Consider the following 15,201-nt stretch of genomic DNA (forward strand, 5'->3'; position numbering starts at 1 on the left):
GAATAGAATGTCAGATATCCGAATGTCAGTTGGGCTCATATGCCCTTCTCTCCTAGAATCAATACTGAAATGCAGATGTTGACCACATTTAGAGTTCTTACTGCTGCCATTTACAATGTTTGTTTCTTATGTTCTGTTTTCCTACTTCTCCTCTGCCCCTTCTATATCTTTATCCACATGAATTTATTTATTTCTCTGCAGATCCATCCACACATATACGGGAAGCCTAACAGACACATCATATATATGTCTGCTTGTGTCTGTATATGTGTGGATGGATATGTGTGTGTGTGCGAGTGTATACCCGTCCTTTTTTCCCCCTAAGGTAAGTCTTTCCGCTCCCGGGATTGGAATGACTCCTTACCCTCTCCCTTAAAACCCACATCCTTTCGTCTTTCCCTTTCCTTCCCTCTTTCCTGATGAGGCAACAGTTTGTTGCGAAAGCTTGAATTTTGTGTGTATGTTTGTGTTTGTTTGTGTGTCTGTCAACCTGCCAGCACTTTCATTTGGTAAGTCACATCATCTTTGTTATATATATATATATATATATATATATATATATATATATATATATATATATATATATATATATATATATATATATATATATATATGTGTGTGTGTGTGTGTGTGTGTGTGTGTGTGTTTTTTTTTTTTTGCTCATCTCCTCCTAAGCTACTGGACCAATTTCAACAGCCATCACTGTCAGGGTAAGAACCACATATGTATCATAGTTCAGGAGATATGACGACATAAACAATGAAATGCATGAAAAACTGCTGCACCATGTATGACATTTAATTTTATTACTTCTGTGCTACAAACACTGTTCATAATAAATTTCGCAGGCAGTATCCACATAAGCTAAATGCTCCTACGAGACTGTATCATGGTACCATACAAGTTTATGAGATATGACATCAAAAACACTGGGATGTGTAAAAAATTGATGCATTGTGCATGAATTTTAAATTTATTTCTTCTTTGCTACTAACTCTATGCACAACACATTTTGTAGACAGTAACCACATGTGCTGCTGAATGTAACTACACAAATATATTGTTGTACGACACATAGTTAAAGAGATATGACATCATAAACACGGAGGTACCTGATAAAGTGCTGCACCATGCTCAAATTTTCAACACATTTGTTCTGTTACTATTCAGAACTCCTACAGTCAAGTTAAACAGAAATCCCTGACACCTGGCAGTGTTTTTGACAACTTTCATGTGTGAAGCACAAACAGCTGTAGGCAAAAATAGTCATCATCTATAGACTACGAAGAGACATTGCCACAGATATGTTTACAAAACTGCATTGCAGACACACAAGGCAAGTGCACCCAGCGTACAGAAATGCTAATTTGGATATAGTACTGATACATTTTTACATATTGCATATTGCATTCTATGACTGTTTATAAATTTCAGAGGTGTTGTCACAAATACATGGAAATGATTTTTTTTTCGATTTTGTGCTAAAAACACTGTTCATTTTTTTGTTTTCATTTCTAATAGAAAATTGGCAAAATGAATGTCGAGCAATGCTGAGTTTGTCAGCTAGTATGTTTTAGTAATGGATGTACATATGTATGCATGTTTCACACCCCCTCCTAAACCACTTGACTGATTTCTATCAAACATGATACACATATCACTTACTGTCTGGAAGGAATTGCTGTGGGGGTAAGAACTAACTACCTATCAATAGAGTGGGACTGCAGGTGAAAAAGAAGTGCCTTGATGCACCAATACATAGACTTTATTTTATCCAGTATTTGAGAGTCTATGTCTGTGTCTACGTCTATGTGATTACTCTGCTATTCACAATAAAGTGCCTGGCAGAGGATTCAGTGAACCACCTTCAAGCTGCCTCTCTACCATTCCACTCTTGAACAGTGTGCAGGAAAAATGAGCACTTAAATTTTTCTGTGTGAACCCTGATTTCTCTTATTTTATCGTGGTGATCATTTCTCCCTGTGTAGGTGGGTGCCAACACAATGTTTTTGCAATCAGAGGAGATAACTGGCAACTGGAATTTCATGAGAAGATCCCATCACAACAAAAAACACCTTTGTTTTAATGATTGCCACTCCAGTTCACGTATCGTGTCTGTGGCACTGTCTCCCCTATTTTGCGATTGTACAAAATAAACTGCCATTCCTTGAACTTTTTCGATGTCATCTGTCAGTCCTACCTGATATGGATCCCACACCGCACAGCAATACTCCAGAATAGGGTGGACAAGCGTGGTGTAAGCAGTCTCTTTAGTAGACCTGTTCTAAGTGTTCTGCCAATGAAACACAGTCTTTGGTTTGCCCTACCCACAACACTATCTATGCGATCGTTCCAATTTAGGTTATTTGTAATTGTAATCCCTAAGTATTTAGTTGAATTCACAGCCTTGAGGTTTGTGTGACTTGTCGCATGGTCGAAATTTAACGGATTTCTTTTAGTACTCATGTGAATAACTTCACACTTTTCTTTATTCAGTGTCAATTGCCACTTTTTGCGCCATACAGATATCTAAATCATTTTGCAATTCATTTGGGTCATCTGATGACTTTACAAGATGGTAAATGACAGCATCATCTAAAAAATATCTAATAGGGCTACTCAGATTGTCTCCTATGTTGTTAATATAGATCAGGAATAATATAGGGCCTATAACACTTCCTTGGGGAATGTGGGATATTTCTTCTGTTTTACTCGATGACTTTCTGTCTATTACTACGAACTGTCACTTTCTGACAGGAAATCATGAATCCAGTCACACAACTGAGGTGATATTTCAAATCCATGCAATTTGGTTAGAAGACACGTTTGAGGAACGATGTCAAAAGCCTTCTGGAAATCTAAAAATATGGAATCACTTTGACACTCCATGTCGATAGGACTCATTACTTCATGAGTATAAAGAGCTAGTTGTCTTTCACAATAACATTGTTTTCTGAATCTGTGCTGACTGTGTGACAATAAATCATTTTCTTCTATGTAATTCACAATGTTTGAACACAGTGTATGTTCCAAAACCCTACTGCAAATCGACGTTAGTGATATGAGCCTGTAATTCAGTGGATTACTCCCTTTTTGGGTATTGGTGTGACTTGTGCAATTTTCCAGTCTTTAGGTAGGGATAGGGAACTTCCTGTGAGCGAGCAGTTGTATATAATTGCTAAATATGGAGTTATTGTATCAGCATACTTTGAAAGGAACCTGACTGGTATACTATCTGGACCAGAGGCCTTGCCTTTATTAAGTGATTTAAGCTGTTTTGCTACACCAAAGATATCTACTTCTATGTTTCTCATCTTCACAGTTGTTCTTGATTGGAATTCAGGAATAGTTACTTCATCTTCTTTGGTGAAGAAGTTTCGGAAAACCATGTTTAATAACTCTGCTTTAGTGGCACTGTCATCAGTGAATTCACCATTGTTATCCCGCAGTGAAGGTATTGATTGCATCTTGCCACTGGTGTACTTTATGTATGACTAGAATCTGTTTGGGTTTTCTGCCAAATTCTGAGACAGCATTTTGTTGTGAAGATTATTAAAAGCATCTCGAATTGAAGTACGCGCTATATTTCAAACTTCTGCAAAACTTTGCCAACCTTGGCGATTTTGTGTTCTTTTAAATTTGGCATGCTTTTTTTGTTGCTTCTGCAACAGCAGTCTGACCCATTTTGTGTACCATGGGGGATCAGTACCATCACTTATTAATATATGTGGTATATATCTCTCAATGCCATCGATACTATCTCTTTGAAATCATTCCACATCTTTTCTATGCTTATGTGATCGGATTGGAAGGAGTGGAGACTATCTCTTAAAAAGGTGTCAAGAGCATTTTTACCAGCTTTTTTTTAAAAAAATAGGTGTACTTTACATTTCATTTTGATAGTTGTAGGTGTTGTGGTGTTCAGCATAGCAGCAGCTGCCTTGTGGCCGCTAATCCCTGTATTCATCATGATACTCCTTGTCTGTCCAGGATTATTTGTTGCTAAGAGGTCAAGTATGCTTTCACAACCATTTACACTTAAAGTGGACTCATGAACTAATTGTTCAAAATAATTTTCTGAAAAAGCATTCAGTACAATTTTGGATGATGTTTTATGCCTGCTGCCAATTTTAAACGTATAATTTTTCCAGCATATCGAGGGTAGATTGAAGTAATCACTGACTATAATTGTATTAGTGGTGTACCTATTTGAAATGAGACTCAAGTTTTCTTTGGTAAACTACTTCTGACCGCAATAAATACCCCACCACCAACTGCATTTAATCTGTCCTTTCTGAGCACTGTTAGGTTGTTTGAAAACATTTCGGCTGAACCTATTTCCTGCTTTAGCCAGCTTTCTGTACCTGTAACTATTTGAACTTCAGGGCTTTTTATTAGGGCTTGGAGCTCTGGTTCTTTCCCAGCACAGCTATGACAATTTACAACTATAAAACCGATCATTTCTACAACTACCTTACTGTGTTGTACATGCCCCCTTTCTGTGGGTTCCCGGGTTCAATTCCCGGCGGGGTCAGGGATTTCCTCTGCCTTGTGATGACTGGGTGTTGTGTGATGTCCTTAGGTTAGTTAGGTTTAAGTAGTTCTAAGTTCTAGGGGACTGATGATCATAGCTGTTAAGTCCCATAGTGCTCAGAGCCATTTGAATTTCTGTGGCTTCCTGAGACCCTCTAACCTAAAGAACCGCCCAGTCCCTTCCATACAGCTCCCACTACTCATTTAGCCACTTCCTGTATGTAGTGGACCTACTAAGCGGAACTGGGAAACCCACCACACGATGATGCAAGTCAAGGAATCTGCAGGCTACATGGTCACAGAACCGCCTGAGCTTCTGATTCAGACCCTCCACTCAGCTCTGCACCAACGTACCACAGTTTGTTCTGTCGACAATGGTACAGATAGTGAGCTCCGCCTTAATCTCGCAAGCAAGACTGGCAGTCTTTACCATTTCCACTAACTGCCAGAAACCAGAGAGAATCTCCTCCGATCCAAAGTGACACACATCACTGGTACCGATATGGGCCACCATTTGCAGTTGGCTGCACCCTGTACTCTTAATGGCATCCAGAAGCACCCTTTCCACATCCGGAATGACTCCCGCCGGTATGCATACGAGGTGCACAGTGGCTTCCTTCTCCTTCTTGGCAGCCATGTTCCTAAGGGCCCCATTACGCGCCTAATGTTGGAACTCCCAACTACCAGCAAACCCACCATCTTTGAATGCCCAGACCTCGCGGATGAGAAGCTTGCTATGGAACAGGGTGGGTGACTGCATCCAGCTTAGAGACTTCGTCAGCCACAGATAATGCCTAAAACAAACTGGGGAGGCCCTACGATCAGCCCCTTTGAAAGTCTTTCACTGCCTGCCAGACATGGGAATGATCTCCTACTCGACCACGGGTGAGGGATCAACCTCATTGCAGGTAGTACCTGGGGTGGTCACAGCAGTGGACACAGAATGTGCTCGACGTCCCTCACATACCTGCATCTGACCCTCCACAGTGATGCCTCTTAGCAGCAGCCTCAAGGTGTGTGACGGAAGCCAACACAGCCTGGAGCTATGAGCGAAGGGTCAACAAGTCAGCTCGCATCTGTACACAGCAATCACTCTGTAGATGGAGTGAGAGCACTTAGTGACTGGCAACAAACTTTACACATCATTCCAAACCTTTAAGAAATTTTTTGTTGTTGACAAACCCTACAAAATGATGAAAGGGAAAAAGTATATCCCTTACTTCATTTTCATTATTCATGGAGTAAAACTGCCACATGAAGCATGACATTTCAATTTAGTACTTCTTTACTACTAATTGTATTCATGACCCACTTTGCATACCGTATTCACAGATACCACCGAATCTACCAGCAAAATTATATCATCATGAAACACACAGTTCATAAGTTATCATGTCAGAAAACAGTTGCATGAAAAACTTTTGCTTCATGCCTGACATTTAAATTTATTACTTCTTTATTACTAGCTCTATTCAAAACACATTTTTACAAACAGTAGCCACATATACCACTGGGTGTACCTGCAAAATTATATCTGTTTTCAACACATCGTTCAGAAGTTATGATGTAAACACTGAGACGTGTGCCACATCATGCACACTGTTTAAACTTATTACTTCTTTACTACTATCTCTATTCAAAACACATTTTGCAGACAGTAACCATATATACCACCTGATGTATCCGCAAATTTATATCTTTTTATGGTACATAGTTCTGGAGATACAGTGCCATAAACATTGAGCTTCAAGAAAATGAAGCTGCAGGGCTAAATTCGTTAGAGATACAGGTGAACTATGCATACAAGCATGTGTGAAATATATTTGACATGTGCGTATGTGTGCAAAGCCACAGATAAAAAGCTGATCTTGAATTTGTAGAACAATTTCAGTCTAATTTAGTACACATATTAGTTATGATCTGGAAAGAAATACTGTGGAGGTAAGAACTACCAGTCTCCTATTAGGGGTTGGGTGATAATGTGGTGACAGAAAGGGGGGAGGAGGAGGAAATGAAATGACAGGGAAGTGAAATGGACAGAGAGTGACGGGGAGGAGATGGAATAAAAGAGAGAGGTGAGTAAGAGATGGGCAAAGGAGAAGGAGCAGGTGGAAAGAGTAGGGAGGAGCAGATTAATGGAGAGATGGGTAGGAGGAGATGGACAAAGACAGGAGCAGGAGAAGATGGACAGAGAGAGGAGGGAAGAGGAGATGGACAGAGAAAGGAAATGCGAGGAGGTAGGCAGAGAGAGGAGAAAGGACGACATGCACTAATAAGAGACTACTCTAAATAGATAACTATGCTGTGCCAGATACTCAGCTAGTTATTCTGTACAAAATCCACTAGCCTGTCTTATATTTAAAACTACTAATTAACATATGTTTACTTCATGAACAATTTATGTCATTTTCCAATAATTAATTTAAGTTGAAAATCAAGACAGGACCATAAAGATGAAGCCACATTATGAACTTACAATGTATCATGGTGTTTAGTAATAAGATGTATTGTTTACTTCAATAGGTGTATCTTGGCCTGTTACTGTACAGACCTTTGAGTCTTTTTTTGCTTTTCAGACCCCACGTTGATATTCCATGAAACACTGAGAGAGTGCATATTTCAAGGGATGTCAATGGGGCTCTGAAAAACTAAAGAGCAGGCTTAGTGAATATCAAGAGCCAAGTTACAGTTGGCTATATATAGAGGCATTAGACCAACAACAGTTCACAGTCTGGTTGAAGTCCAGGCAATGAATACACATAACTGCATAACTCACAGCACTCTGAGATGATGGCTGGGTCAGTCATCAAAATCTTATGTGAAAATTGAAATATAAGATCTACAAAACATCCAGAAATCATGCCGAGAAAACCTGATAGATCACTGTGTGTCTGATTGCTTGTCTTGTTTGTATATTCTCTACATATTTACCATTTTACATTGTTTTCTTCACCTTGTTATCCTCTTTCTCCCTATCCTTTCTTTTCTTGTCAACCTTTGTTTTTTTTATTCTTTTATGAATCTTATAGACATCTTTTGCTCTCATTTGTTGGTCCTTACTTATGTCTGTGTTGTTGAGCTGGTTATACACATTTCATTACGAATGTTCTAGATTTTGTACTTGCTTATTTCATTCTATTGTTCATTCCGAATTCTGCAGCATATATTAGATGTTCTTCCAAGCCAGAGCTCATCATGAGTTTTAGCTTATGGTATGTGCATGACTGTCAACTTTTTTTTTCTTGTCCACTATACCTCATTGAATGACAGAATCACCTTTTGAATCAGTTTGAAATACATGATTTCTTCCTATTTCATTTTCTATAAGTCTTATTTAGTTCCACCAGTTTTAGTGATTAAGAAATAGCAGCTTTTCTTTATTGTACTGGCTTACTATTTTTGTTTTTCATGTCGACTTGTTAAGAGAAATGTTCAACTTGTATCAGGCTGCTGAAAAGTCAATTTTATATTACAGTGGTAATTCTTGCAGTCTTCCTGCTGGCCTTGAAGCAATAGGTTTGACAGATGTGCGCAAGGTGGTGCGCCTGATGACTCTGACTGCAGCATCTCGCATTGAGTTACCTGGAAATCTTCCAGCATCTTCCACGTTTGAACCGTGGTCCGTCACGCCATGTGCTCCAGCTGTGACTACAGTGAAGCCCACTCTGCGATTTCCAGGAAATCTGTCTGGAGCAGCTGCAACATGTTTGCGCTATCTTAGTTCAGCCATCGCAGCACTTGCTACTACTGATAGTGAAGCTTCTAGGCTTGTTGTCAATATGTGCACAAAGGTGAGGGGACTTTTAAATGTAATTCTGAGATTCTTGTGGTATTATATTTACCATCATGCTGGGACCTGCTCTCACATTTGTTAATTGGTGGTACCTAGGTACTAACTAAACCATAGTATTCCTTATTTCCTTTAACCCTTTAACTGCTCTGAACGTGTTAATGTGTGCGCCCTTTGTGCATGTCCCTGTGCGCTCTGAACGTGTTTATGCGCGCCACCAGTCCTTCTACCTGGTACTCTGAATGTGTCTACGCGTAGACACATTCAGAGTACCAAGTAGAAGGACTGGTGGTACGCGTAAACACATTCAGAGCACACGGGGACAGGCACAAAGGCACGCGCATTAACACATCCATAGCAATTAAAGGGTTAACAGTCACAGAATTCATTTGTTCATCCCTATATGTAATCAGTGATATCTAGTTCTTACAGCAGAGTGAAATCCATTTTTGAATTGAGGAGGATTAATGTTCAAATCTATGGCTTACCAAACTGATTTAGATTTTCACTTTATACAAATTCTGAAATAGTAAACTTGATAAAGCCCTCTCTTATTCTTTATGTCAGTGCTACATTTGTAATCTCTTTTGTGTCATCAACACATTAAAATTTATAATGCATCTTCGTTCTGAATACTTTTTCAGAAAATAACATAAATATTGTGCAAGGTGTTCATGTGAGGTGCAGAAGAGAGAAAGTTAGCACTCTCTACTCCAGATAAAACACTGAGTATAAATTTGAAACTGTTATTGTGGCTCATACACTAATGTTCAAATACTCACATCACAAATAAAGCTAAATGATGCATTATTTCTGTATATTATGTTGATGTAAATTAGTTATGTGGTTTTTCTTCCTTGTATTGTGTTACAATAAATTAATTTGATACAAAGCACTTCAGATAAACCAATATAGTAGAAAGTGGGAGAAGTGAGGAATACATCATCTGCCAAGAAGTGTTCATTGAAATATAACCTTATCATATGTGATATAAAGAATCATCTGTAGCACCCTTTTACACCATCATAAACCATTTTTCCATTAAACTGTAGGTACACACCCAACATTGGTCAGACTGTATCACCCATCCAAGTTCTCTAGTCACGCATGTCACCTTACTGTGCCTGAACAACAGTATAAATAAAGTAAGGGAACTTCTGGCATAATGTAAATAATTTAGGAGTAAAGGAAACAAATAGCAAAATTGCAGGAGCATAGAGTTGTTGACAGGCACACACAAAAGAGAAAGAGAAATTGCTTGATTTCAGGATATAAATCCTTCAATACGATAGATTAGAACTTTGGGAAGGAGGGGTGGTAGGTACACAGACTAAGCACATGATAAACAGTTACTGGAACCAGTAGAGAGGTGCAGCACACAATAAAGGTGGTGTGGAGGGGGGGGGGGGTGAAGGGGTTAAGCCAGAGGATGGGGCAACTGTTGTGTAGAGAGCGTGGATGGTGGGTCAATGGAGACTGAGGTCAGGAGGATTACAGGAGTGAAGGGTATGTTGCAAATATAACTAACATCTGCCTAGTTCAGAAAAGCTGAGGTTGGTGGGAAGGATCCAGATGACCTGTGTTGTAAAGCAGCCATTGAACTAGAGAATGTTGTGATCAGTTGCATGTTCTGTCACTGGTTGATCAACTTAGTTCTCAGTCACAGTTTGGTAGTAGCCATTCATTCTGGTGGACAGCTAGTTGCTTGTCACACACAAAACACTGTGCAGCGATTGCAGCAGAGTTGGTAATGACGTGGCTGCTTTCACAGTGGCCCTGTGGTGGGATGGGCTGGAATAGGAAGTGCTGGGTGGATGGATTGGGGTAGGTCTTACTCCTGTATCTTCCACAGTGATAAGACACGTGTGGCATGGGATTGGTATTGAAAGTGGCATAGGATTGGACCACCCTTTAGGAGGGTACAAAGGATCTTGGATTGGGTGTCCCTCATTTCCATGCTTGACAATTGATGATCAAATCCCTGGTGAAGAATATGGTTCAGTTGTTCCAGTCTAGGGTGGTACTGTGAAGGATACAGTTCAGTTGTTCCAGTCTGTGGTGATACTGGTTGATGACGGGGCAGCTTGTGGACTAGGTGTGGGAGACAGCACCTTTTCGTGAAGGCCCTCGTGAGACTTCCAGCTTCTTGGACAATGGAATCCCTGTCACTGCAGTTATGCTGTCCATGATTGACCGGGCTATATGGGAGTGATGTTTTGGTGTGGAAGAGGTGACAGCCATTGAAATGGTGGTTAGTGTGCATAGTCTGGACAGAGGTGTAGATGGAGCCATCAAAGATGTGGAGGTCAGTGTGCAGTAAGATGGTACATTGGGGATGGGGAGAGAAGGTTGTGAGCAGTGGTGGTGGCGGCAGATTGCGTACAGGCAATGTGGCACTGCAGCACCCCCTATTTCCACTTATTATCAATAACATTTAATATAATGAGATGCTTTTCCTTTAATTTTTTCTTTATACTTGTATGATATATAATCCTTAAGCGTAATGTCAGTAGCTATTCTCCAGTTTATAAAAGAGAGAAAATAATCTATGTATAGGAGTTAGGTGTTTGATTGTTGTGCACTGTAGACATCGACATGCGAGGCTTTGAGGGACAGAGGACAATGTCGCTCCTGAAGTGCCCGCCCCGGTGTGCTTGTGGAAGGAAGCTTTCATTTACTCCGCATTTTTAGTGCTTCAAAACAGTGTACCATATTCTTGAAGGTTTTCACCTATTCTATTTGATTCTTTTTTTTTTTTCAACCATCACCGTGCATTCTCAAGAAATAAGTTCTGTGACTGTAAATGAACTTAAACAGCTTAAATTTTCACAACTCTCTCTCCATGAAAAAATTGCAATTAAGAAAAGAGGCATTTGATAGTCTAATGTCTCAGCCAGTAATCAACAACAACGTGGAATATATTTGTTGCATTTAACAGTGAGCAATATTGGAAGTATTACTCAAAATGCAAGAATACTTTTTTCTCAAATTCTGTCTATTCCTACAGTCTTCTCAAAATCACACAATGTGTGTCCTTCTCAAGAAGCATTTGGATATCGATGTTACACAACCTTCCTCTACAACATGGAACTTAAACATACAGACCATAAACTGAGATCACACAAATTTACAATCTTTAAAAAACTGCCTTACTAAAATTCAGACATCAAATGCACATCCAGCCATTGCAGAAGCAACAGGAATCTTAAAATACTTGAATAATGATAAATTCAGGATTTGGGAGGGACTTTTTCATTAGATTATGCCTCATATTGAAATAATTTACAACTAAGTACAGTCTCTATAAATTAGTGTGTTTAAAGATAATGAATAATATAACAAATGTCAAAATTGATATTTTAGAATTAAGAAACTGAAGGTACTGAGAGAATTGTTCAAAGACATTCATGGCAGAAACTAAGGTAGTGTGTAACCTTATAGGTGTTAATATAATGGGGAGATATTCTTCCACTAAACACTTACAGCTGCTAAATTTTTCAATAAGAAATACTTCACTGATTTCAAGAATAAACATTTACATCTACATCCATGCTCTGCAAACCAATGCAAAGTGCGTGGCAGAGGGTACGTCCCATTGTACAAGTTATTGATGTTTCTTCCCATTCCATTCACATATGGAGAGTGGGAAGAATGATTGTTTGAATACCTCTGTGTGTGCTGTAGTTATTCTAATCTGATCCTCACAAACTCTATATGAGCAATACATAGTGGGTTGTAGTATATTCCTGAGACATCATTTCAAGCCAGTTCTTGAAACTTTGTTAGGCCGTGTCCTACGTAAGCAACAGAAGTGAGGGACAGTGCGTGACAACTTCAGGCGACAACAAAACACAACCGCAGGTGTAATTACGGAAGTGTCCTACATGAGCGACATCTGTGTCAGTGCCTGTGTCCCGCTGCAACTGGCGACATTTGAATTCAAATGTGTTTGAATATTGTCGCTGCAGCATGCGTGACACAGAGCGACAGCCACGTGTCTTCTTGGCAAAGCAGTGGAGTGGATGTGATGGCAGCTATGAAATACTTAAAATCCGATTTTAAGAAAACTATTTGATGAAAATATTTGATTCTTCAGTAACCTATAGCTTGAAATCATTAAATGATAAAGGTCAGAATTTATTTTCGTTATTCGTCATAGTTACTGTGCCGCATGAAATTGAATACATGGCTGCACGAAATTTTTAAGAATCTACAGAGGTGAAATCACATTACGTAGACTTTCTGTATAGTTCATTTAAGGCCATACATTATTGTGTATGAAATGTAACCAATATATCTAAATTTTATTTAAAGTTGAGACTGGGATGATATCTCTTTTCATTCTTGAAATATTGGTTGTTATGTGCTCAGACAGGTCGCTCGCAGCACATCCAAACCTTTCCTGCGCTTCGGGAATCAAGTGGTCGTAAAAATTGTCGTATCTCATAAAAGGTTCAGGATATCGAAATGACAAATTTTGGAACTGACAGCACACAGAAAGGACTATTTCATCATATGATTGACACTCAATACGCTTTTGTAAATGTGTGAGCAGAGGGGGGGGGGGGGGGGGGACAAAAAAAAAAAAAAAAAAAAAAAAAAAAAACCCCTCCCTATAACTTACACTATGAGGTTGTGTATAAATTTTCGTAGCCAAACAAAGGGAGAGAAACAGGTAAACGGGATATCAAAGTGACCAGCATGAGGTATAATTTAGCATGAAAATATTTAACTGCTTGAAAGTAATCAGGGTAATGAATGAAAACTTGATTAATAAGCTGAGGAAAAATTGAAATATTTCAGGAAAAGCTGCTGTAAATGAAGTGTCAAAAATGTCATCTGTTCAAGACCTAGCGATTTTGAGCATAAAAAGATACATTGGTGGGGTAATTAAATGTCAAAAAGGCTTCCTTCCAATCAAGTATGTTAGGAACGCAAATGAGGAGTCAGTACGATCATGCTTTCTGAATAAAACTTGAAATTCGAAGATGGAAGAAATCAGTCAAATATTTTATGAAATGATCTGTAAAAGAAATAAGTAGATCAGAGAAACGTTCTATGTGCCTTTGTACGATGCTCGAAATCATGAACAGAAAATGAAGTGCCCCAAACATTTCCCTAATATTTTTTATTTCATACTTTTAGACAAATCGTTACACAAAACGTTTGATTTTCTTTTCAAAAATTTTGTAATTTAGAGTAATTGAAACACTTGGCTTTAGCACTGACTGCTGATCAATTAAGTTCACCTCATAAAATATCTGTAAAATTTCATGGTTCATTGTAATTTATTAGGAATTAAACGTGTGTGATATACTGGGATAAGTGTGAAGTTCAAGTTCACTGGTAAGACCTTAAAAATATACTTAGCATTGCAGTGTAAACAGTATATTAAAAACATAGTATACAGAATCATAACTGAGTCGGTAAAAATATAAGAATGTCTGGGAATCTTTTTTTTTTAACCATATATATTTATTTAAATATTTTAACAACGATACATTTAAAAAAAGACATTTTATTCTATTAATCTATTATCCTAGTGATGGTTAATATTATTGTCATTTTATATGTTTTCGTTTTTATATTTTCGTTTTTCTCTTATTGTTTGTTCCTTAAACCCTTTTACATGGCCATTTGTCGTCTTTTTTTTTTTTTTTTTTTTTTTTTTTTTTTTTTTTTTTTTTTTGAGGGGGTAGACATTGCAGGACAGGCATAACAGTTTATATTTGGCATCGTTGCATTGATTTGAGTTTATGTGATGACACAGGCACATTGTGTATTCTGGTTTGATCTCTTCCTCTAGTTACACTGTTTAGTGGGACAGTATGAAGGAACGTCACCATGATAGGTGGAGCAGAAGTGGAAGAAACTTTTTTTTTTTTTTTTTTACATATACTACAGAATATACCTAATTGAAGAAGAGAGAAAATTTTGTCATATTACATAAGAGAAGCAGAAAGGATAGTGTGAGTAATCAATAGAATTTTATAGGCACAAAGTAAAGGAAATCAAAATATCTAATAATAATGAGTAGTTGGCACTTTCCACTAGGGAGCACTTTGTGTCACTGATTCCACTAGGAAGAAACACTTTATACTACTATACTTCACTATTTGATGCGAGAAGAGAAAGCTCTTTATCTTTTGTGTTGCACTTGTTCACTATCACTGCACACATTATTCTTGTGGTGAGTGTGGTGAGGTGGCTGGTGGCGGTGCTGAGGGTCACAGGCTGGGGAGGACTCTGGCGATTGCTGTCTGCAGTGGAATCTGCAGGAAGTTTTTGAAGTTCTCGTGGTATCGCCTGTGCTGCTGGGCCGTCTTGTTCTCCTCCCAGAGGTCCATCAGGAAGGCCAGCCGGTCGGTCTGCCTCCGCGCTACGATGCCGTGTGCCGTCATGGCGAGGATCCAGAGAGTCGCCAGTCGCTTGGGTCGTGGAAATGGGTTGCAGTCTGGGGCGGTGATTGCTTCCACTGTGATGCTTCCCGACATCGTTCTGTTGATGTGGGCCACCATCTGCTGGCACGCTTCCCAGATGTTGATGGCATTCCCGCACGTGAATCAGTGCTCGAGGGTGTCGGTCATGCCACATACGTCACACTTGTCACTTGCGACGAGTTTTATCTCCGCCAGTCTTTGGTTGGTTGGTACCGTTCTGTTAATTATTTTGTACCATGTCTCCTTCGCATGTTTAGGTAACACGTTTTCTGAGACGTTCCCCCATATTTGTTTCCAATTGTATTGCGGGAGTTTTTGTTCAATTTTGTTTTTTTCCGGCTTCCCCCTGAGGGCCCAGTATATTCTCTTGGCTGTTCTGTGGCTGGGATTCGCCACGGTGTCCAGAACGTAACTTTTGTTGGCGTAGTGCAGCCTGAC

General features: G+C 39.1%; 1 protein-coding gene across 1 annotated transcript in view; it reads left to right on the forward strand.

The window, feature by feature from the left end:
- LOC124804616 (probable E3 ubiquitin-protein ligase HERC1) overlaps positions 1–15,201 on the forward strand; it is a 790,356-nt gene that overhangs the window by 523,956 nt on the left and 251,199 nt on the right. The window contains exon 47 of the mRNA XM_047264817.1: positions 8,009–8,324. Within this exon, the coding sequence (XP_047120773.1) occupies positions 8,009–8,324 (316 nt within the window). The remainder of the gene's footprint in view (positions 1–8,008; positions 8,325–15,201) is intronic.

This window comes from Schistocerca piceifrons, chromosome 7 (assembly GCF_021461385.2).
Source record: "Schistocerca piceifrons isolate TAMUIC-IGC-003096 chromosome 7, iqSchPice1.1, whole genome shotgun sequence".
NCBI lineage: Eukaryota > Metazoa > Arthropoda > Insecta > Orthoptera > Acrididae > Schistocerca > Schistocerca piceifrons.